This window comes from Onychostoma macrolepis, chromosome 13, assembly GCF_012432095.1.
Source record: "Onychostoma macrolepis isolate SWU-2019 chromosome 13, ASM1243209v1, whole genome shotgun sequence".
NCBI lineage: Eukaryota > Metazoa > Chordata > Actinopteri > Cypriniformes > Cyprinidae > Onychostoma > Onychostoma macrolepis.
Window position 1 is genome coordinate 17,805,189 of NC_081167.1, and position 26,020 is coordinate 17,831,208.

The 26,020-nt window shown below is 35.7% G+C and overlaps 1 protein-coding gene across 25 annotated transcripts in view; it reads right to left on the reverse strand.

The window, feature by feature from the left end:
- Window positions 1-8,664: 8,664 nt before the first annotated feature.
- Window positions 8,665-26,020, reverse strand: part of LOC131551972 (regulating synaptic membrane exocytosis protein 1-like) — an 81,737-nt gene continuing 64,381 nt past the window's right edge. For 7 of the 25 annotated variants that reach the window (XM_058795240.1, XM_058795241.1, XM_058795238.1 and 4 more), the window contains 14 exons: window positions 24,574-24,684; window positions 24,181-24,270; window positions 22,978-23,055; window positions 21,979-22,050; window positions 21,733-21,804; window positions 18,894-19,006; window positions 18,671-18,780; window positions 17,876-18,036; window positions 16,727-16,947; window positions 13,624-13,774; window positions 12,069-12,181; window positions 11,870-11,971; window positions 11,148-11,287; window positions 8,665-11,062 (listed from right to left, as the gene is read on the reverse strand). In XM_058795240.1, coding sequence (XP_058651223.1) covers window positions 10,847-11,062; window positions 11,148-11,287; window positions 11,870-11,971; window positions 12,069-12,181; window positions 13,624-13,774; window positions 16,727-16,947; window positions 17,876-18,036; window positions 18,671-18,780; window positions 18,894-19,006; window positions 21,733-21,804; window positions 21,979-22,050; window positions 22,978-23,055; window positions 24,181-24,270; window positions 24,574-24,684 — 1,750 coding nt within the window. In that variant the 3' untranslated portion in view covers window positions 8,665-10,846. Of the gene's footprint in view, window positions 11,063-11,147; window positions 11,288-11,869; window positions 11,972-12,068; window positions 12,182-13,623; window positions 13,775-16,726; window positions 16,948-17,875; window positions 18,037-18,670; window positions 18,781-18,893; window positions 19,007-21,732; window positions 21,805-21,978; window positions 22,051-22,977; window positions 23,056-24,180; window positions 24,271-24,573; window positions 24,685-26,020 lie in introns of those variants that run through there. The other 18 variants (XM_058795251.1, XM_058795247.1, XM_058795246.1 and 15 more) reach the window with 11 other exon arrangements.

Here is a 26,020-nt window from a genome sequence, read left to right on the forward strand (position 1 = left end):
CCGGTAATAACGGAGCCCGCGGATCTAGCGGAGCCGCTGCCAGACAAATCACGTGATCCGAAAAGAAATAAAATGCAAACGCCGATAAGCGGCAGAGACAGTTTAATGATGTGTTATGATGTGAACGTTATTTAATTATATTCTACATATTTAACTGTTTAGATTAGTCTAGCTAGCCTTCGTAAGAATGTTTCTAATTGACTCTAAACACTGTAAAAAATAAATCCGCAAAATAACAGAAAAAATATACTGCAGCTCATTACACACAACATTATCCATTAATTTTACGGTCATTTCTGTTTACTCTAAAACACAATGCAATGAAGTGTAAAATTCAAAGTACTGGTAAAACACCTGTAAAAAAATAAAAAATAAATACAGAAAAATTAATTCAAATTTTCTTTCTATTTATTTTTTTAGTGTGTACATTTCGTTTTCAGTTGCCTTGTTAGGCTATGCGTTGTTTCTCACTCTTTTTTATTAAAGAAGGCTAATTCAAATACTTTGGCATTAACAATAACAATTATTTGTCATGCCAATAAAGTACATTAAATACACTGCACAGATCAAGGCACAAAGTCAAAGCATAATAGCCCATATGTCAGACTGTAAGACTGAAATTCTGAATAATATACAAGAGAAATGCAAAAGCATTACATAAAGAGACTGTCAATAAAATAGTGTGTGTGCGTGTGCGCGCGCGTTTTCGTGACAAATGAGGACATACATTTGTATAATGACAAGGCTATGAAATAGGTATTACAAGGAGAAGGTGACTTTCAGGACATTACCCCATGTCCCCACTTTTCAAGACGCTTATAAATCACACAGAATGGAGTGTATTGAAAATCTGAAATAGCACAAAGTTTCCTGTAAGGGGTAGGGTTAGGTGTAGGGTTGGTGTAGGGCAATAGCACATACAGTTTGTATAAAAACCATTACACCTATGGGATGTCCCCACTTTTCACAAAAACAAACGTGTGTGTGTGTGTGTGTGTGTGTGTCTGTGTGTGTGTGTTTGTGTGTGGAAGAAAGTAAGATGCCAAACGCAGCTGTTCAGCGCTTCACTGATTGTCTCTGTTATTCAGGGAAATCTTCCAGAATAACATTATCATTGGAACCTTACATTGAAGTGTTACAATCTAACACGGTCACTATAATTTGCTTCCATGTGAGCAAATCTCTTTCTACATGATCACAATATCTAAATGAATAATCATATAAATAAATCAGCAAATATGGTTACAGCATTATTCTTCAGGTCATATCAGGCTTGGACATACATAATAGGCCATGTATCAGCATCTTGTTTCATACTTTTTAGAAACTGGTTCACACGCATGAGAAATTAGACAATGATTTTTAAAAAGTCTTTAAGTTTAAATTTTGTGCTTAATGTGCCAATAGCACGGATACAAAATCGGTACTATTTCTCACACTAACAACAGAGTTAAAGTATATTAATTATGCCATATGAGCTTTTCTTGTTGTGCAAAAGCTGTTTAAGCTTTCATTAACAAAACTGCCAAAAGTGTAACAGAAAGGCATAAGCTAAATGAAGAAGAACACCATTGTGTTTACAATACAAATACTATAATTTTTATTGAGTTTATTTAGTTATCCTGGCAGTGCAAACTTGGGCTCAATGTAATTTAGAATTACAAGTTATTATATGACAAAGAAATGTACAACAAGCAAAGCTCAAATTTACAACTGTATTTGGATGGTAAAAATGTCTACATATGAACTTAAAGCATAAACTCTTATGGACAGGACATTGTTATCCTAATGTAATCATTTTGCTATTGAGGGTAAGCTTTCTGGTACTGTTTTTGTCATTCAGACATTATTATTATGACCATAAAAATGTATTTCTATATATTTTTTTTTATTATAATTGTGTGGATAGGTCTCCAAAAAAGGAATCATTCACAGCTAACAACACACTCTAGTGGTGTGAGTCTGTTAATACAGACTTGAATATATCCTATTCATTTAAAAAGCATTGACAGAAGTGTGAAATATAGTTAAAAACCATAACAGCTTAAAAAATAGCCTAAATAAAATAAAAATCACTGACGCTATTATTATTCTAATAGTGTGGTTCCATGTAGCTTATATGATTTAGGCCTACCTATATAAGCATTGTATGCCAAACTCTGTGCGCTCGTTTATATCACTAATTATAAGAAATCACAATCAAATTAACATCACAATCAAATCAGATTCACTGATTTAGATGTAAGGTTAAACTGTAAAAACTAAGTCTTGGTTTGGCCATAAGATCTGTGAATTAACAGGGAGTTTACTAAAGCCTCTAAATGTTAGGGCCTACTCTATGGTGACCGGGAGGTGACATGTTCGGTTCACTTAGTTTTGTCGTGGCCACGACATAGTAACTCATGGGAACGTGATAATATGTTGTGGGAACGTTATATTAACTCGTTGGATCGTGATATTATGACGTGGTCGTATTGAGGGAACGACATACATTTCTCGTGGCCACGACTACTTATGTTGAGGGAAGGACATATTTTTCTTGTGGCCACGAGTTTAATGCGTAAACAAACCTGCATGACCATATCAACCCGGGATTATCAGAGATGGGTTCATTAATATTTTATTTTGAATTATTATAATATTATATTAATTATTATAGAAATTATTACATTATTAAATTATTATATTAACCATAGGCCTTGGCTACCGGACTGTATTACGTGGGATAGTCAGCATTCAAATTAGGTTTATCATGAATAAATGTTCCATAAAGTGCATAAAATAAAATAGGCCTACAAGAAAACAGTTTTATTCATCCCACAGTCTTGTAAGTCCATTAACTGATTGTCTTTTTCCCGTAATATTTGTATATTATGATGATGATGATAATGATTATTATTATTGGTTATATTTTTATATTTGTTTATATTTGTTTTTTCCCTTCATTTCGATCTCTTTACTTAACGTTCTGAATACTTTTGTAAATAATAGCCTATTGTAAATGCTCGACATGCCAATAAAGCTTTGATTATGCTGACTGGAAATTTACTGGAATGCAGTTTAAATTTAACATATATTTAATTTTATTTAGGCTAAGTAATAGACCATAATTATAAATACTATAGTGTTTAGTTGAGGAATTAATCATTCACGTATAGTTTCATTTGTAAATGAAAACACAACACACTCATTTATCATCACACAGGCATAAATACAATCATAAAGTCAAAACTTTATTGGCATAACTGTCAGACATTTACAGTATTTGCAAAATATATGGTAGGCCTGCAAATACTAGCATAATTATACAAAATGTTAACTAGGTAAAGCAATACACAAATTAAAAGGGGAAATAAGCGTATATATAGCCTAACAATAAATATAAAAATTTTGACCTAATTAGTTAATGTAATAATAATAATATACTATTTAAATGTTTAATGTCAATAAATGTTTTATCCATTTCTGATAATCCTGGGTCACTATGGTCAAGCAGGTTTGTTTAGCATTAAACTCCTGGCCACAAGAAAAATATCTCCTTCCCTCAACATAAGAAGTCATGGCCATGAGAAATGGATGTCATTCCCTCGACATAGCATCTCAAGGCCACGTTGCCTAAAAAAAAAAAAAAAGATCTAGTGGCCACGACATAATATCACGTTCCCACAAGTTATTATGTCGTGGCCACGAAAAAACTAAGTGAACCGAACATGTCACCTCATGGTCACCATACTACTCCAATCCATCAAGCTGAAACATTTCTGCAGAATGTGAGTATATGGCACAGTGGTGAGGGATAGTGAGAATCCAGACAAACTCTCCAATAACCCCTGTCATAAAAAAGCTATGAAGATTATATGGCCATCGGGATCAAGGCAAAGAGAAATGAGTAACGAGACTTAAAATATTAGCAATAGATTCATTTGAAGAATGGAGCGCAAGATATGCTTTTTACATATTTGCAAGACTGGCCATAAATCAAATGTTTGAAATCTTTTCACGGCACTGGTTTCATTTCCCAGGCAAAGCAGACACTTTCCATTAACAGCTGACTGGCACTGCACCAGTCCAGCACTAAGTTTATGCATGTACTTACTGAATGCCTGTTTGACATAGTCCACCGCTGACTGATTCACCTGCTCACACAAGAGAATGCGAACCATTGTAGATACCTTCAGCAGACTTTGTTATAAGCCCATGTTAATTGTTTAACTCTTGTCCAACCTTCAACTCTCATTTAAACTTTCATTTAAAACGGGTATCACTAAAAGTAATGATAACTTGCAGTTCTGTCAGAAGATTCACTCAGTAAGCACTCTGTTCGATTCAGTGAGTTCAAGTGACGATTCAGTGTTGAATCATTTGTTTCGAACTAGTGATTCGGAGCGTGTATCAACCTGCCACGTGATTTCAGTAAACAAGGCTTTGTTACATCCCTAACTGTTTCAAAATGTTTCAGAATTTAAACAAAAATTTTCCTTAACAAAATTGAAGAGTTTTATGCATGTTGGGCTGAGTTTTTACATTTTTGCACCACCGTTCTGACCAGTAAGCGTCACTAGCGCATGGTGTTTCAAGTGAGTGAATCGTAACTGGTTCAATTGATTCAAAGTTTCGGAAAGCTTGGTTGAGTATGAGTATACTCATATGAGTAATTTGCTCCCCAGTGAGACTGCACTTGTTGCGATGTTTTGCATGCCTGCAACTCGCGAAGGAGATTCGATAGAAAGAAGTGATTTTTACCATTATTTCGTGGTACCTTATCTTTTTATCTCATTACATTTAATTCATGCTGGAAATGCACAACTCGGATAGAAAGATCCTTTGCCATAACGCTGTAGAATAGATTTGAGGAGAACAGGAAACGATTGTGTGTACTGTCTCCTCAAAACTCTGCCCTCTTAAGGACAGGTGGAGATTTACTATATTCAGACATACAGTAAATGGAAAAAAGTAAGCCCTCATTTAATCTATTTCTATGAAATAGAGTAAAATGAATGAGTGAAAATATTTCAGAGCTTTGAAAAATGTCTGAGCTTCAAAAACATTTATTAGACTGGATTCTTATAACTTTAACAACTATTTCAGGAAGTTTCTAAAGCAACTTTCCTTATTTTAATTTAGAGTTTAACTTGATGCACTACAATAACTAAAACTGAAATGAAATCTACATACACCTAGAAAAAAATAAAACAATAGAAATAAAAACGACAAAATTACTAAAAATACTAAAACTGAAGTAAAATTAAAATATAAACTTGGACCTCAATGATAAAATAACACTGCCTTGAAGCAGGTGTATTTTTCTTCTTTTCTTTTTTTTACTCTCAAGTTGAGTTTTTTTTTTTTTACACAAATTTTAATTTTATAAAAATAGCATACAAGTGTTTGAAATGTTGCATAATGCCTACTTTTTCATTTATAGTGTGTCGTATTTATGAAAATATTTTCATTATATACACTTAACTTCAGAAAACGCATGCAAATAGAAAAGGCACCAGCAAATCAAGGAAACATCTTCATCAGTTTGACAGCAGGTGGTGCAAATGCTCACAACACAAACAAATAAAGAACACGCTGCAAATGCTCACAACCAAATAAAGAATTTTATGTTTCTTTGTTTGGTTGTGTTGTGAGCATTTGCAGTGCATGTGTTGTCAAACTGATGGTGTTTTTTTCTATTTGCAGTGCGTTTCTTTATATGTTTGTGTTGTGAGCATTTGCAGCGCGTGTTGTAAAATTGACGAAGTTGTTTTCTTAATTTGCAGGTGTTTTTTTCTATTTGCAGCACGTTGAGCTCTCTTGGTCACTGTAACAACCAGCTATCACTGCACCATAATCACTGCAAATTATTCCCTTTTTTTTTTGCTAAACATGCAGACAGTTTAACCATTTTAAAGTAGCAAGTTATTACAACAAAGTACAATATGTGGCAGATATTTTATGTCAGTTTAAACCAAATTTGCCCCTGGCTGCTGGAATGTTCCCAATTAGCATCTGAAACTCCACGACAACTTCCTACACTGAATTTTTCACGTTAGCTTCCCTTACACAGATACACTATATTGCCAAAAGTATTGGGTCACCCCTTTTTTAATGAACAGGTTTGACTATTTTAGTAATTTCCATGAGTACAAATCTTAATGTTTAAGCATATAATGATATTCTAGGGAATTGTGTGCATCTAATTATAAAGCAACAATTTGGACAAGACCCTTTTCTATTCTAACATGACAATGCCTCTGTGTATAAGGCAAGGTTCAAAAAGAAATGATTGATTTAGTCAGTGTGGAAGAACTTTACTGGTCTGCAGAAAGCCAAGTCCTAATCCAAGCTGAACACCTCTGGTGTGACTTTAAATGCAGATCTTGAGCCAAAAACTCTTTACCAAACACCAATGACTTGTACATACACTATATGGACAAACGTATTGGGACACCCCCTTCTTTAGAACTGAAAAAGGCACTTCCAAAACTGTGGCAACAAAGATGGAAACATAATTCATGTATTTAAAAATTGTATTTCCATCTCTGTTGCAACAGTTTTGGAAGTGTCTAAAATGACTGTACCCATATGTACAAGTCATTGGTGTTTGGTAAAGAGTTTTTGGCTCAAGATCTGCATTTAAAGTCACACCAGAGGTGTTCAGCTTGGATTAGGACTTGGCTTTCTGCAGAGCAGTAAAGTTCTTCCACACTGACTAAATCAATCATTTATTTTTGAACCTTGCCTTATACACAGAGGCATTGTCATGTTAGAATAGAAAAGGGTCTTGTCCAAATTGTTGCTTTATAATTAGATGCACACAATTCCCTAGAATATCATTATATGCTTAAACATTAAGATTTGTACTCATGGAAATTACTAAAGTAGTCAAACCTGTTCATTAGAAGGGGGTGACCCAATACTTTTGGCAATATAATGTATTTCTCAGTAACAAATCATCTTGTAATTTACTGTCTTTTTTATTTCTTCCTGTTAAAGCCGTTCAGATTCAACCGCTCGCACATTGTTGGACCCGAACGATGGTACGGCTTGTGTTACCACATTCTCGGCATCAGGTGGGCCGTCTGCAGTAGCCTACATGGTGTACCAAAATAGGTCTTGTCTCAAAAACACACCTGGTTTCCAGCTGCTGAAATTCTTGACCCTTTCTTTTTCCAAAAAACAAAACAAAAAAAAAAAAACATCAGGGGCATTGAGAGTGCCCTGCTCCTATAGGCCATGTTTGTCTTGTAATCAAAATGTGAAAAATGTAACATGAAAAAAATTAAATGATTGAAAATAAATTAGTTTAAATTGAAGAAAAATGACTAAAACGTAAACTAAAATTAAAATGAAAACTGAAATATAAAAATGAAAGCTTCAAAATATTTAATAAATATAGTGTATCAATAATATTAAAATAGTTAACCAAAGGTATTTTATAAATTTAGTACATTCATCAAATTCCCCTTCTTACCTTAATTTTTCTTTTGATGTATTTTTGATTCTGATTCTATGAGAAAAATGCATTTTATTTATACCTGCTCTTTCGTTATTTTAATGTTTTAAAGCCTTTATTGTTTGCACTTTCATGTCTTCATTTTCTGTCTCTGTCATTTCTATTTATAACCTTTGTGTAAAATCTCAGAAGCCTTTAAAATCTCAGAATATGCACCCTTTGAAGGTACTTTTCACATTTTGAAGGAAATATGAAATCCTTACGAAAGGATACCACACTAGTGACAGCTTTTGTACCCCTTTTTTGGATAGTGTACATACATACCTGCCTTTCCTCATTACTCTGTTTAACATCATGGTCTGTTTTTGATTTCAGTTTTAAATTTATGATTTGGTTCATGAAAAAACCGCACTGTTTTATTACAATCCAACTAACAGTACAATGACGTCATGATTTCCTGAAATGTCGCTGCTCGATTTGATTTTCAGTGGTGATGCATCTGTGTAATATAATGGCCTAGTAACAATATTGGTTCCTGTTCTGTGTTACTGACCAGTGCATCAGCATTACAATAGGAGCAGTGAGTGTTACGCTGAATAAAAATTTGGAGTAACATCAAATCTAATAAAAACTTAACATTATACAAGTAATTTAGTGCATCTTTCTTTAAGGCCACGTTCCACTAGACTTCAGAATGGCTTCTTTTATTGCTCACCTGAACAGACATTAAATTACAATCAGCTACATAATTGAATTAGGCATAAGAACAGCTCCTCACTGGTTATATAAACACACAATACAGTCTATTGTCACATTTCCAGAAATCTGAAGCACTAATAGAAGTAGTATTTTTAGCAATTGTTAAACAGTGACCTTGCACAACTGTAAATAAATAAACCAACAAATCGAAATAAACCCCAAACAAAAGGAAGGAACAATGTAATGCTATTTGTCTCCACGCGGTGGAGAGATTGGATTATGATTAGCTAGAGTATGATGCATTGGTGGACAGACCTTGATTTGGTTTGAGGGCATGGGCAAAATGTAAAAATGAATAATTTACCATTTTCAATTGTTAAAATATTCAGAACACAAATATTCTTACACCTTTTAAATGATAATAGATAATAAATGTAAAATAAAATTAAAAGCTTGTAACATGTATTTAAAAAAGCAAAATATATAACAATAATAATAATAAAAAACAATCAGTACACACATTTTCTTCCACACAGTCTTTTATTTGTAAATAATAAAAATGAACTCTTGAATATAAAACATACACATTATTTGAGCCACGTCTGCTGTACAAACAAGAAATGTTGCAGTGAATACTTTCAATTTTGTTTCAGTGGAACACACGAACTGTAAACAATCAGTATCCTTGAATAATACTGACAAAGTAAATAAGTCTGCCGTAACCAGGCATATAAAGTAAACTTCTCATTGAAATGAGGATTCGTGAGCATTTATGGTAACGCAACAGATCAATAGAGGTCCAAATTTCTCTCGTCAGATTGGGCATCACTAAAATAAAACTTTGGAGGCATCCCTTCTTCCGCTCAGCAGAACCAAGAGACAGAGCACTGATCCATTAACTTGAATGGGGCCGCTTTGTAAATATAAGTAAACTTCTTTGCAGACTCATATTTACAATATATGCATGTACGTAAGTGATGTTTACTTGATACACTCTGTTTCAATATCGATATATCTCTAAGTCATTGTGATTTTCATAATTATATTCCATATACAGATAGCTCTAGTTTTTATACAGATTATCTACCTTAGTTTTAGCCCCACAGTAGTACAGACTACAGTGAACACCAACATCTTCAATAAAATAGGGCCTTGTGTTTGCTCAGTACTACAGTACAGCACTTATTTATCCATCCAGGGTTAAAAGAAAAAGAAAAGGAAATCAAACAATTCAAAAATTCTTATAGACATTCAGCCCCAAAATAAGGCCTGTGTGTATGGCTGAACCCGGCCAAATGCCCACACATGGAATGAATGGCTTCGTTTTATTTGATAATCTATTTATATCAAGTACAAGCAAACTGTACAAGTACATGCAACATACAAGCTGGCCTACAGTTTGTGGAACTAACACACACTTATTGTAGTCTCTTTTTTTTCTCATCTGTCTTGTTTTACAAAATGTGCATGCAACTTGGAACAGTTCCAGATTCATGCTGTTCCCCTCGTTGGTGGCATCTGTTCCCCTTGTTGGAACGTCTCACTGTCACATTCAAAATGCTCAGGGGGGATCTGTGAGATTGGTTTTATAATCAACTAAACTGATGACAAACTGCTAAAAATAGGAAGCTTCCGATTTTGGCCTCTTTTTTTGTATTACTTTTAATCCCCAAAAGCTTGAACTTTTTCTCTTTTTTGTTCAAAAATCAAGCATTTGTGCTTGCATTAAAATAATGTAAACTCTAGTCGGGTAGAAATTCTAATATCGGTATGTACAGGTCCTTCACCAAACGGAATAGAATTAAAAGTGCTCGGAAATACCTGTAAGATATGATTTGTGATTGCGTGAAACCTGGAAATCGAACGTGTTAGTGAGCTAATGTTTCCTGTTAAATGATAGTGGCAGCTTCTTACAGTCCCAGTGAATCGAATACAAGTGGTTTTGTGTCTTCCGTGGAGCTCATATGACACAAATGTCAGAAAACACGAAGCATGTTTTCACATTCTACAAAGTGTGCCTATTTACCAAATCAACATTAACGTGAAAAGGCAAAGCAGTCGGTGGCGACTGCTGTAAACAGACTTAAAAGGTTCTCAGGCGTCTCCCTGCCTTCTTAAACACAAACGCACACTCTTGCACGCACACACACACACGCCACAGTCACACAATCTGAGTCTGAGTTCGTGCCGGACCGGCACACAGCGGGGCCTCGGATGCAGCATCCGTGATGCAGAGAGGAAACTCTCTGAGAAGACTAAATCTTGACCTTTAACCCTCGACCTGTGGTCTTTCAGCAGAGGGACTTCCTGAAAGTGCAATATAGAGGAGGGGCAGTGCTGTCCTCTCACTCTCGCCAACACGTGAGAAAATAAATGCGCTGACTGACCAGAGCAATCTAGGCTACCGGCGCCACTGTGGGCTCCGCTTCCTGTCAGACGCTTCGGCTGCCTCTCCCTTCCTTCTCTTTTTTTTTTATTCGGGTCGAATTGTCATCTCAGCAACAAAACATGCAGTAAAGGAGCAGAGTGGATCAAAGGAAATCTCTACAACCCAAAGATCAAAAGTAAAAGAGAGAAGTGATTGTCAGGCTTCAGCAAAGCTTTGATCATGATTCTGTCCATCTGTCTCTTTATCTGCCGCTCTGGTTCTGATTGTTGCCTCGGGTCCTTGGTCCACTGGGTCGTGCGTTTCCTGTCCGTTCACTAGGACCTGATGCCCGGCGGCCCTGAAGAGTCCAGCGAGGTTTGGGAAGCGCGACGAGTGAGAGGAGCTAACGTCGGGTCGACCAATGACGAAGGGGGAAACAGTTTGTACCAACCGATCACTGTGCTAGAAAGATCCAGCTCCTCTAAAAGAATCTGGGCGACTCCCATGAAACATTTGTGGTCCATGCGGCCGTAATCTCCCCAGACTATTACCTGAAGACACATTCGGTGGTCAGTACGCACAAATGTTGGACTTTGGAGGCATTTTGAAAACAAACGAATGCAATTCGCTTCCTACCTGGAGAACTTTACCCTGCGGACTTTCCTCAAACAGCAGCGATTGCTGATACAAGGGATCAAGCGTTTTTCGTGCAATCTTGGTTTTCTTTTTGGCTTTGCACGCTCCGTTTTCCAGCAAATAGACCTTGACATAGGGAGCTGTGAAGAGCAGATGTAGTGCTCAACTAGGGTTGTTCAGGCAGTTATATTTACAATTAGTACAATGTATTAATTATCAAATTTATGAGATGTAATCACTCCATTAATAAACTTTAAATCACATTTCCATTAGTCCAAGCGCTATAAAAACTGCAAATACACTACTGTTCAAAAGTTGTTGTTTTTTATGAAGTCTCTCATACTGGCCAAGGCTGCATTTATTCAATCAAAAATTAAAATAACTGTTTAAATAACTGTTTCTATTTCAATGTTCTAGTTTTCAGTTTCATGTGATGTCTTTACAGTCACTTTTGATCAGTTTAATGCATCCTTGCTGTATAAAAGTATTAATTCTATATTAAAAAATTTTACTGACCATTTATGAATGGTCATAAATGGTTACATGCTTACATTAAAAAAAAATAATTTGGTGCACTTAAAACGGATTAATTTACTCATTACACATACAAAATAAAAGTGTTTACATAATGAGGAGAAGACATATAAATGAATCTTTGATCTATATTCACTTTTATACATTGCTAATGAAAATTATTGTTTGTATTGTTGGCACACTCTCACCCGGCAGCGATTTGGAACCTGGTTTAGGTGTAAGACCACGGGCCCTGATAACCTCCACTTCCAGATGCCCTTTCTTGTCCATAAGTCCAATCTGAACATCTCCTACAAAACAAAAAACAAAGTGCTTTAAAGTTTTCCATTGCATCAAATTCAACCAAGATAGACTTTAGTCAGTACATATATGAAGATGTTTACTTACCCATAGAAGGCGTGGCAAGTGTTTGTCTACCCACCAACTGAGCAGGGCCAAGACCATCTAGGAAGTCACTGAACTGGCTGTCAGCCCCTAACCTCATCCCTGAGAAGATCAGACTGAGACATACACAGGTTATCAGATAGACAAATGAATAGATAGATATCAACTGTAAGGCAGCAATTATGGTACATTTCTTGTTATCTTCAGCCGTTCTTAAATACTTTTTTGTCATAAATCAATAGAAATTAAAAAACAAATCTTTGTACAGTAGATACCAACATATGAAAACAAACAAGAACCTATAAAACAATTTAGTTTATTTGGATGAAATCTGCTATTCCAGAATGAGCCTACTGCCCTCATATAGAGTTCAGAAGCTAGTGAAATGCAGACTTGCGCTGTGTATGGTATGTAAACCCCATCCTACGTTAAGGCCCCTCTTAATACACTCAATATTTCCTTTGAGACCAGCGCAATTTCCATGACCTAACTCCAGCAGGAATGTCTGAGGGACGTGCCAGCCCGTGTCGTGCTACCATATGAACAGCCTCGTGTGATTTCAGACTATTTAAAACACGTTAACGTGAAATAAGCCTTATATCACAGAGTCGCACTCTGTGTAGCGACACAGTGACCGACCGCTGCTCTGAAGCCACAAAAGCAAGCGTGGCTGCCGTTCTCTGCGGAGCTACAGACCTTGCCAAGACCCCTCTCTGAAGATGATGGATATTTTAATTATTATAGGGGAGTACCGCTTGCCATCTGGCTCCAAAAATGGAGCTGAGAAAGTAGTGGACACAGCATTAGCTCTGTAAATCAGACTGTTTCTATTAGCTTATCCTTATGGTTTTTCCAAATAAATCTAGAAGAGAAGCTCATATGAACATGACACACGGCCTGTTGAGAGACCACTTATGTATGAGTGATGGGTTTGCAGCGAATGCCTAAAAACACCAGAGACTAGACATTTTAAAAGGAGTGCAAAAGCAGGTCAGCTTTGGGTAAAAAAAAAAAAAAAAATCACAGAAATTAGGACATTATACATCATAATACACACAGTATGCTACCGTTCAACATTTTTAAAAGAAGTCTTTTATGCTCACAAGTCTGTTTTTTTTATTAAAAATATATTAAAGTATTATTGTGAAAAATAGTACAATTTAAATGAGCTGTCTTCCATTTAAATATTTTTAAATGTAATTTTTTCATGTGACAGCAAAGCTGAATTTTAAGCAGTCATTACTTCAGTGTCACATGCTCCTTCAGAAATCATTCTAATATACCGATTTGGTGCTCAAGAAACATTTCTTATTATTATAAATGTTAAAACACCTGTGCTGCTTAATACATTTTTGGAAACCGTGATCATTTTTAAGGATCCTTTAATGAAAACAACATTTATTTGAAATATAAATCTTTTGTAACATACCGGTACTGTCACTTTTAATCAACTAATCAACTGATGCAAAATTGTGAAGAAAATATATAAATATGTGAGTTAGAACTGCAAAGTTGTTTGCATGCAAAAAAAAAGGTTTACACTGCTCTGGATACTAACTTGCCCTCAGAGCTGTAACTGTTCATGCTGCCATCAGTGGACTCTCGGCTGGCTTGGCGGGCCATGGCGTTGCGGGGATACTCCACTGCCATTCCCGTCTCCTGACTGCGCTGGATTTGACTGGACCCCTTTGCTTTCTTGTTGCCTGCTTCTGTGGATGGAATAAAAACAGTATTACAATACACAGGGCTTTCATCAGGGGGACAAGGGAAAGAATCTGTAAGACCTGCAAAGCAGAAACCTAAAATGAAAATACTAGTGCTGTCAAAAGGTTAAAATAATTCATAATCATAATTAAGTATTGGGAATTTTAATGATTACTATCAGTACCATGAATCTATAAAGAAGGCTTCTTTTGAATTATTGCAGGTCTAATACAAAAAATAATAAAAGAACATATTTGCTTTGATTTTTGCAAGGTTTTATATTCACGTGTGTGTGTGTGCCCAGATGTTTTGTGTGTTATTCTTACAGCCGTCACTCAGGAGAAAATATTGCGATCTAATACGAAGCGCTTCACCCCTGGTGAGTGTAACATCTCCTGCTGTACGTCATGGGGCATCATCCGTACTATTTATGGCCTTTTGATGGATTACAGATCCTTTGAAAATGTCAACCACTTAGGTGGCTCACAGAGGTGCTGTCATCCCAGTTGTTTGAGTAAAAAATGTAGCAGAGAGATTTATCTCTTCACTCATCGTGTTCACTTTCATCAAACCACCATCAGTGGCTTATTCTGACAAAATTTACAGACCAAAAAAAAAAAAAATGTCCAAGGATTGTCATTAACAGACTTGCATGGCTCTGATATTATTTGAGGAAACCGAAAAATACTGTCAGAGCAGAAAATAACTGAAGTTACTAATACTAAACAGCAGCACTAATCTACTGAATACAACACATTAAGATCATCTGTATGTTAAAGTTCGGCTTGTCTTTTGACCCCTCTTAGCAAACAACATCTTAAAGCAGGAGTGTCTACACCACTTGTTCTGTGGCGGCCCACAAGATGTTTTAAAAGAGAACTGAATTTGGCCCGTTACTGTGAAATAAATTAAATACATAATATGAACACTTGGTGTCGCTATCATATGCAATCAATGTCACTGTCATCATTATTCATTGCCCTATTTAAATAATAAATGTCATCATTGACCTGTATCACTGTTAAGATTTTTTTTGACAAAACAGTGTTGACTATGTTTTGAAACGGTTAGTAATCCAGGTAACATTTTGTATAAAGATTCAATTTGTTAACATCAATTAATGCATTAGGTAAAATGAACTAACAATAACAACAATTTTTACAGCATTTCTTAATCTAGGTTAATGATAATTTATTAACTACTGTTCACCAATTTCAGGGTAAGACACACAGCATTCAAATAAATCCTGAAAAGAATCTAATCTATTTATCGAAGAATCCTGAAAAACGTCAACAAAAATAATATTTATATTTTTTAATTATTTAATCCATTAAGAGCCATTTGTAATATTGATAGTAAGAAATGTTTCTTGAGCACCAAATCAGCATATTAGAATGTTTTCTGAAGGATCATGTAATGGCTGCTGAAAATTCAGCTTTGCCATTAAAGGAATAAATTATACTTTAAAATATTAGTTTTTACTGTATTTTAATCAAATAAATGTAGTCTTGGAGAGTGTAAAACAAACTGACCAACAGTAAGCTTTTGAATGGTAGTGTAAATATACTGTTAATTCATGTTTATGCAATACATTAACTATGTTGATTTATACAATTAAAAAAAAAAAAAAAAGTTTAAAATATATTAGTATATGCATAAATTACCACAAACTAAAACTAGTACACGCTTTAAAAGAATTGTTTGTTATTTCTTAATACCTAATGCTTTAAATCATGTAAACAGATTTAGAAAGCGTTACGGTAATCTTATTTTTAGTTTTGGCTATGGTTGTGAATGGATGAGGCTGGTGCAGTGGGCAGAGCATGGAACAGCTGTTACAGAGCAGCGGAGCTCTTTAAAATGCTGATTTATCGCAGCTTTGCAACTCTTTCTGATTTATCATCTGATGGGCCTTTTAAGATATTATCCAGGCGCTTGGCAGACAGCGGTAACAAAAAAACTTCTTTTGCCATCCTTTTTGAATTTGTTTCTTTTTTCAGCAGTCCATTTATTAAACTATAAACAGACAGTGCTTAAAATATGAGATTTTAGAGGATATCAGATCCAACTTCAAAGGTATTTATCTACATTACATCTGATAGGAATTCAGGGTTGATCTGCACCTGACACAATGAACTTCTGCCAGTGCTAACATGCTGCCATTCATATTTCCAGCCTGAGCTTTCAGCTCCCACACTTTAACAGAGACTGAAGACACATGCTAGTTGAAGAAGAGAAACAGGGTAGAGAGAGACCTGATACGTAGATCCACCAGACAAAGATGACCCCAGAAAAAGAGGAAACACTGATAAGAGATAGCAATCTAAGTAAAGCAGGAAGACTGTTAAAAAAAAAAAAAAAAAAAAACATCCAACCGGCAAATGGTCTGAACTGATGGAAAGGACAGTTTTAAAGAAATTGCTCATTATAATTTGTCAGTCTCCATTTTGGTGACAATTCCCTACTGATTTTGGCCCTGATGACACTAAAGTCATTCAACTGAATATCTTTCCATTGTTACTGAAGCATTTCTGAAATATAAAAATAGCTGATTTTAGCTTCTACACCAGTAGAGGGCACCTCAGGCTACACTAACTAAGCCAATGAAACTCATTGGCGTCCTGTAACTCTTCTCTGGTGTTTAAAAGAGTATAACAGTTATATTTAAAACAGAATTCTTTTAAGGTTTAACCCTGCCACTGTCCGCATTAGGAAACAATGTGACTTTAGCAGACAGTGATATCTAAACAATGAGTTTTAATGGGACAAAAGGCCTCGTCAAAGCCCCTATATGGTATGTGAAGCAGCGAGCAGCATGTCTTGGATACTTTATTTTATTAGGTACAATACCTGATCTATATCATCATCCAAACTATATGCCATTGTTGCATAGACAACTGAAAAAACACAAAGGACCCTTCAAGGTGCGAGTATATGATTGGTTGGAAGTGTCTGACCTGTCTGACTGAGCTGAGAGGTGCTCCTGCTGCGGCGGGAGGGAATGCCCACGATGGCGACTACACGTGCACTAAGGCTGGATCTGCGCTTTTTCCCTCCTGATCCCAGTGTTCCCAGAGCGGTGTCTGACTGACTGCCATCCGTACGCTCCAGAGTGTAGATTTCCCCACTAACGCTCGTACTCTTCAGCATGCTGCGGCTGGATGGACGAATATGATGGCTGGTGTGGGGAGAAAAATAGCGAAGACTCTCAGTAACCCAAATGACAAATGGAAAATGACTATTCTCACATTAATACGACCCTCTGCATTTCATTATTGTGTGCACTCTTTCTGCTTTTTTTTCACTTCCCTCAACATGAGTTTACCGAAAATCATAAAAATCTGAGAATGACGCTATCATGGAAAAGACTGAGACTGAGAATCATTTAAAGGGATAATGGAAAACAGATTTTGTCTTTGCTATTTTGATAAAAAAAAAAAAGTGCTTGATTTACAATGTACACTACTGTTCAAATGTTTAGGGTTGTTGTACTTTTTTTAAATACAGCAAAAACAGAAATATTCATACATTTTTACAATTTAAAATTTGAAATAAGACATTTAAATATGACAAAAAATATTAAATCTTTTTCCATTAATTAGTAAATATACTCCATGTTTACAACACAAATGTATGGAAACTAACCATTATGTTTACATTAACTATTGATCACCACGTTTATAAGTGAACATTTATTCAGTATAGGTACAGCAAAAATGAGAGAAAGGTGGAAAATGATTGTCTAAAACTGATTTGCAACTGTTTGTGCAATAAAACAATTATAAGTGGACTTCAAGGGGGAAAATGCTGTAAATATGTTGAAATTATTTTAGAAATGGAGGCATTATAAAGATAAATCTCTGGTTTTATAAGTCTCTTGATTCTATCTATTGTTATTGACCCTTATTACCACTAATATGCACTCCACAGAACATACAAGGAATTTTTGAACAGATTTTCACCCACGTAAAATAAAGAGATAATAAAAATCATGAATACATGACATACATTTACAAATGGATCTCTAACAAGTGATAATCAAAATATTATTTAAATTCACAAATCTAATCCAACAGTCCAGAGTGATGCTACACCATGCATCTCACCTAATGCGACCCCTGGGTCGTTCTGATTGAATGGACATGTAGCTGGTGCTACTGATCCGCGAGGCACTGCTGGCGCGAGAGATGGCTGACACGTCACTGACATCACTGTCTGAGGACTTATGGGACACGTTGTCACAGCTCCGTCGCTGCTCCTTATAAAGCTAGTGGAACGAAATGCACAAAAAATTAAAGCATGTATAATTTAAATAGGAAAAAAAAATAACATTCTAGATTTTAAAATCAGTTTGAACGAGTTTGGATGGGATAATACTCTATCGTTCAAAAGGTTTGCAGTCAGTGCAATTTTATAGGTTACTTTTAAAGCAATACTTTAATTCAGCAAGGATGCATTAAATTGATTAAAAGTGACAGTAAAAAGACATTTACTTTACAAAAGATTTATATTTCAAATAAATGCTGTTCTTCTGAACTTTACATTTATCAAAGAATAATGAAAAATAAACATGTATCACGGTTTCCACAAAAATAGGCATTACAACTGTTTCTTCAGCATATTAGAATGATTTCTGAAGGATCGTGACACTGAAGACTGAAGTGATGGCTGTTGAATATTCAGATTTGCCATTACAGGAATTAATAAATTACATTCTAAAATTAGAAAACAATTATTTAAAATTGTAATTTTTCAAATAAATTACAATTGTTACTGTACTTTTGATCAAATAAATGCAGCCTTGTTGAGCTTATGACATTTTTCTCTCTCTTTAAAAACCACAAACTTTTGAATGGTAGTGTTAATGAATTCTAATCTGAGAGAGAACAAACGGCACTCACCTCTCTTTTATTCTTGAGCGTCCTCTCCAGATCCTGGCTAGTACTGGAGGGAGCTGGTGTTCGGAAGGTACGTACTTTCATTTGCCGCGTTCGCTCCTCTGAAGCAAGAGCTAATACATACATGATACACAACAAAATGATGCTCATCATTTCACATTTTGCAGTTTTACTCAAAGAAAATTTGGAAAAGTAACCAGTACAAGTCAGCAGACAATGACTGTACCTTGCTCTACACTGCTGCTTTTGGCGGGGACTTGGGGAAGCTGTCTGACCTTGCGTGCCGAAGAAGAGGCCACTGTTGATGAGGAAAATGCAGAGCTGGAGTGTGGCTGCACCCTGATGGAGGAAAGCAAATGAGAGAGAGAGAGAGAGAGAGAGAGAGCGAGAGAGAGAGAGAGAGAGAGAGAGTGAGAAAGAGAGAGAGAGAGAAACAAAAAGAGTAATGGAAACTTTATCTTATGATTTCATCTAGTACAAAGGCCGTCAATATCGTAAACCAGTGTGGACCAAAGTGCAAACTACTGTTTGATCCAACAGCATCAAGTACTACACATTTTCACTAAAACACCACCATATCTTGATCGGACCAATGTCTGCATACTTGGGGTATTATCGCTAAAAGCCATTAGGAAAGCAAAACAAGTACAAGAGTGGCGGGTGTGAAACCAGTGAAGAAAATAGCGTTAAACTGAGAAAGAGCGGTAAACACAGAAAGCTGTGGGTAGGTGATGAGGATGAGTGGATTTTCAGTATGAAAAGCAGCAACCACACAAAACATCTGAGAGAAAAGAGCAAAAGCAGCAGAGATTATAGCAATGACAATCCTTTTTGTGCAGGATGGGTTAGGCACAGCAAGGCTTCTCAGCCCAGATCAGGGTCAGCACCTTTCCATTTGGGGTGAGCCTGGGGTTGACCCCCTCACGGGTCACCTTACCCAATGGAGGCAGCGATACCCTCTTCCTGCACGAGCCCTTTAGAATGGAGGTTGGCTGAATGCTGCAGGCCAGTGCGAATAGCAAAATACAAGACAGAATAAAGGAATAAAGGAAAAATTAAATCAATGTGACAAACCGTAGGGAAAAGAAGAAAAACAAAAATGGAGAAAAAGCCAACAAAGTACTTGCAAAAACAGAGTTAGAAATAAAGTGTGAATGTGGGAAGAAACAAATATGTTTGTGGATGAAGCCAGTGCAGCAATTCCCTGTAAAAGTTCAATAACTCATTTAAAAATATGTATACAGTGTAGCATACAATATAACACTAAAATATATAGTATATAACAAGGTCCAAATTTAACATTTGCCATAACTTCTAATGTTGCGTGATTTGAGAAAATGTACTGGCCATACATTTTCTTCCCAGCCATTAATTATTTTTATAAAAAAAATATTTGTTTTCTATATTTCCTATTTTTCTACAGGTCTTTTTTGTCATTTATGATGAATTAGTCCCCATCACTCAGCAAAAAAAACATTTACAGAAAAGACAAGTGAGTTACTTTTCTTTACAATACTGCAGATTTGATCTGCTCACATCGTTTTTTTTTTTAATAGTATGATTTTAATATCACTGCTTTCCTACAACCCGAATTCTGGAAATGTTGGGATGTTTTTTAAATTTGAATAAATTCACAATTTATTCACAATAGAACATAGATAACATAACTAATGATGAACTAATGTAAATTTTACAATTTTATGCACAAAATGAGCTCATTTCAAATTTGATGCCTGCTACAGGTCTCAAAATAGTTGAGACGGGGGCATGTTTACCATGGTGTAGCATCTCCTCTTCTTTTCAAAACAGTTTGAAGACGTCTGTTCCAAAACATGCAAGCTGCCCATACCATATGCACTTATGCACGCCCATACCATAAGAGATGCTGGCTTTTGAACTGAATGCTGATAACACGCTGGAAGGTCTCCCTCCTCTTTAACCCGGAGGACATAGCATCCGTGATTTTCAAACAAGAATGTCAAATTTGGACTCGTCTGACCATAGAACTTCCACTTCCACTTTGAAACAGTCCATTTTAAATGAGCCTTGGCCCACAGGACAGAACGGTGCTTCTGGACTATGTTCACATATGGCTTCCTTTTTGCATGATAGAGCTTTAGTTGGCATCTGCAGATGGCACAGTGGATTGTGTTTGCCGACAGTGGTTTCTGGAAGTATTCCTGGGCCCATTTAGTAATGTCAATGACAGAATCATGCCGATGAGTGATACAGTGTTGTCTGAGGGCCCGAAGACCACAGGCATCCAACAAAGGTCTTCAGCCTTGGCGCTTACGCACAGCGATTTCTCCAGTTTCTCTGAATCTTTTGATGATGTTATGCACTGTAGATGAGATTTGCAAAGCCTTTGCAATTTGACGTTGAGGAAAATTGTTTTTAAAGTATTCCACAATCTTTTTATCATGTTACAGACCTGATGTCAATTAACGTAATTAGTTGCTAGATGTTCTCCCAGCTGAATCTTTTCAAAATGTCTTGCTTTTTCAGCCCTTTGTTGCCACCGTCCCAACTATTTTGAGATCTGTAGTAGGCATCACATTTGAAATTAGCTCATTTTGTGCATAAAATTGTAAAATTTCTCAGTTTAAATGTGTGTTATGTTCTCTATGTTCTATTGTGAAAAAAATATTGGCTCATGTGATTTGAAATTCTTTTAGTTTTCATATTATTCAAATTTAAAAAACGTCCCAACATTTCCGGAATTCGGGTTATAATTTTAATTGAAATGTTTTGGTTATTTTTCACAAATTATGAGAAATTGGTGAGTAACTCTTTTATTAAACCAATTTATTTACTCATGAAAGTAAATTTTTACGTACATTTGGAGCTTTGGCAATGTTTTGATTTTGGGCCCTTTTATAGAAATGGTCAGGAACAACTGAAAAGATTATTCATCATTAACAAAAACACTATACAAATCCAATTTAGAAGCTTTATCCAGTGTGAAACAAGTGTTATTTGTGCCTAAAACAGGTACACAGGACTTAAGGTGCAATCAACAGGCAATGCAAATGTGATGTGAAATGACATGGTTTGATAAGTCTTACCGCTCGCTGTCAGATATTTTCTTGCCAAGTTTCTGACAGCTAGGCTTGTCCAGAGTTCTCGACTGCCTGCAACTTGGAAATGATCGAGGCGAGACAAAAAATAAAAGAATGAGGAGTGGATTCACTCAAGACTGGACGGACAGTAAATGAAACTTCTGTCTAATAAAATGCCACGATGGAGATGGACATGTTACATGGACATGATATGTGCACTAGAGCTCTTCCTGTGTGTGTGTGTGTGTGTACCTCTGTGCGACTGGCTTTGCACTGAGGTGGTGTACTGTCTCCTGAGCGGGGAACATAGCCTCCAAAACCCAGCTGATTCATAAGATCAGGTCAAACACATACAGTATGAGTGGCATGGACACATAGACACACAATGACACAGTATGGGTTGATGTTAATGAAACATAATTTCATTACACTTTGGTTAAGTGGCTAAAATATACAATAACATGTACAGAAATTAAGACATATACGAGACAAACTGTGTATGATATGAAGCACAGACACTTGACTCTTATGCGTCAGGGGTCACATATGACATATGTGACGCTCACACCCGAAAACTTTAAAAACGAAACCCCTGAAATCATTACAATTTCAGTTGAACAAAGAGAAAAATAAGTCAAGACACATGCAGTGCCCCCAAAATGTATTTGGACACTGAAAATGTCTGAACCAATGTCAAACTAATTATTTTACTTATCTGTGTGAAATGTTTTGCCTGAAAAGTGTGCTTGTGGTATTTTAACTTCAAATTATATCTCAGTTGGTTTGATATTTTGTTATATAATGCAAAGATAGTCATACATTTTTAAGTGTTAACATACTTTTTGGGGCCACTGTTAAGTGAGAGACTGTATCTTAATGGCAAAAACTGTTGGAGAAATCAGAGAAATCTTCAGAAGATAGTATCAACAGAATAAAGAAGTTTAGATAAAAAGGACTAAAATACAACCTCATGAAATCCAGAGTAACACAACACACTACACATCACAGCACAAAAGCCACAAGTCACCACATTTTAAAGCTACTAAGCTGCTGAAAATCTACAAAAAATACTGGCGAACACATTGTAGAGCATTAAAATCATGGGGTCGGGTCACAACAAGCCATGGGTCAGAAGCTACAGAAGGCTGGAGGGTTAGCTACATCCACTATCTAGTCCCAAGGCAGAGGGGGGACGGACAGGTTAGAAGAGCAGAGAGGTTTAGCAATAGGACTGGAGGACAGGAGGGATACCTGTCGTCTTCTGGGGAGGCATGCTGAATAAGGATCCTGGGGCTCGTGGGTCTGGTACGGGGCAGAGACTGGGTGCTCCTGCGTGAGTGTGTGCGTGTGTGATCCACAAACACCGAAAGAGTTCAAAGTGGAGATGGAAGAAACACGGGAAGTCAATATAGAGACTGTGACAATGGTCATGTCAAACATATAAGATGAACAGATTCAGGGGACTCATTTTTAACTTCTCCAGTTACAGTGGTTGGATATATGCTCCCTATCAAAGACGCAAAACAGAACTGTTAGGCCATAAGAGTCATTGGATGCTAACAGAGCACTGCAAAGTGGGTGACCCAACGGTGGTATGTTACTTTGACATTAATATTAATGTAGACACGCTGGGTTTTATTTACTAATACTTGCATATACTGCAAGTGCTCTTATTTTACAGAATATCCTCAGAAAAAAATGATCATGCTAAATTTGACATTTACAAAAAATGATAATAAAGCTAATGAATCTGCTAGCAGTTAGTGATTAGCATAATTAGAATAATTAAGGGCTTTCCACACAATCTTACAAACCTTTTTAGAATATAGCAAAATAAATAAATGTTATTTTCAACTTTCTATTTATCAAAGGATCCTTAAAAAAAAAAAAGTAGTATCACAGTTCTCACAAATATATTAAGCAGCTCAACTGTTTCCAACATTGATCATTAGAAGAATCAGCACAGGATCTGAAGGATCGTGTGATACTGAATACTGGAGTAGTGATGCTGAAAAAATGCTGAAAAAGTTATTTTAAATTATAATAATATTTCACAATATTACTGTATTTTTAATTAAATAAATGTAGCCTTGGTGAGCTTAAATTTAACAACATCAACCTTTTTTTATATATATAGGCCTAAACATTTAATTTAGTTTATTTAATGTCTCTAATGCAACAAAGATTTGTATATGTGGTTTTAGTTGGTTCTAAATTTTGTCCCAAATAAATAATAAAATAAAAAAAAAATCCAAAAATGAAGATTTCTGTGTTCTCACACAGCTTTTAAACAAAACAATGTGTGTATGCACATTAGTAAATAAGACCCAGTGACTGTTGTGTTTAAAGGGCATCACAAAGTAACATTCTAAGAGTGTCCTTTAATGTATGTGAATGATATTAATGACAAATTCAACAAAACTGAAATAATCCAATTCAAAATAAAGAGTGTACCTGTCTCGTTCAGGTGAATTGGAATTAGAACCTGGTCTCAGACAGTTGGTACTAGCACTTCTAACCCTGTCAAGAGAGGGCTGTAGATCACTAGGGTCACAACATGCCATCCAATGGAGAAAGAAGAAGGAAAAAAGGAAGATGACAAAGAACAAAAAAGTTAGGTCCAAAATAAAATGAAAAGCAAACCTGTAAGTCTTAAGGGGAGGAAGTCAAGAGAGCTGCTAAAATGTGGTGAGTGAGATAATGGTTTAATTTTCTGCTAACATTCTGAACGAGGAGCTGCTGGCTCTTGGGAGCTGTTGGATGTTTGATGTTGTTGGTTTATATATATATATATATATATATATATATATATAATTGGGTTTAGGGTTGATATGTTCGACCCCTTACCTAATGGTGATCTTGTCTGTGAAACTAAGAACTCGACGTGTGATTGTACGTTGAGTGGCAGTGACTACAGACAGCCGTGACTTTGACTTAAGGCATGCAGGAAGTGTTAAGCTGAACACAAACAAAAGTCCAACAAGTGCAAACAAAAGCAAACATAAGTTACAGAAAAAGACAAAAAAACCAAAAAAACAACAACATTATAAAATATGACATGACCCTGTTTTCTTTGGAGACCTGTTGGATGTTTAACACTGTGTCACAACCAAAGAGAATGCTAAAGGAATTATGGAGGAATTATGGACCTACTTTGTTTGGACAGACAAATACCGTAGCTTGTCCCATGGCGCCTGGTTAGGACACGCCATAAAATGTTTAGCTAACACTAATTTACTTTCTAACTCTTCAAATAAATTGTATCTTTTAAATTACAGATGCTACTTTAAACATCCACAGAAACCAGAACATCACAAAGCACTCATATTTACTTACCATCTTAACATCTTACAGTGGCAGATTCCAACAGGATTGTCTGTATTTCAATCTTCAGCTTAATGACTACAATACTACAATACTACACTACGTTTGCGCATATGTCATTGAAAATACAAATATTGTATGGTTTTTTTATGGACCCTTGTGAAAAAGCAGCACTTTAGCATACTTATACCAGAAACAATAATCTTTAAAAACAACATACTTCAGTGTGAACTGAATGTGATGTTTTCATACACTTCAATTACAATTAAATAAAAAAATGATCAGTATAGGGACCAATTCTCACTATTATTATTTCTCTGTGGTTGGGCCTCGGTTATGGAACAATCTGCCGCCTGAGATTAGAGTGGCACCTTCCCTACCCATTTTTAAGTCACTTTTAAAAACTCACTTGTTTGCACTGGCCTACTAACATCCCTCTCTTTTTACACTGTATTATGGTCTGGATTATTACTCTGTTTTAAGATTGTTTATTTGTCATTCCTTTTGGCTCTTAATGTATATGTTTTATTATCCCTGTTTTGTGTGTTTATGGTTTGATTTTAAATGTACAGCACTTTGGTCAGTCTTGTGGCTGTTTTTAAATGTGCTTGATAAATAAATGAACTTGAACTATTAACTAGTTGCTTATTAGCATGATTATTATTAACATATTGGCTGTTTATTAGTACTTATAAAACTTTTATTATACATATTCTACATCCCTAATCCTACCAAATACCTCAACTTAACAACTACCTTACTAACTATTAATAAGCAGCAAATTATGAGTTTATTGAGGCAAAATGAATAGTTAATGATTTGCTAATAGATATAAAGTGTGACCAAAATTATGTTAGTGTGTTATAGTTTAAATTTATATTAATGCAATTAGCCAAATTTTAGAGTGCTTATTTAAAAAAAACTTTTAATATGACAAGTAGGCTATAATTTTTAACATTGCACTTACGCA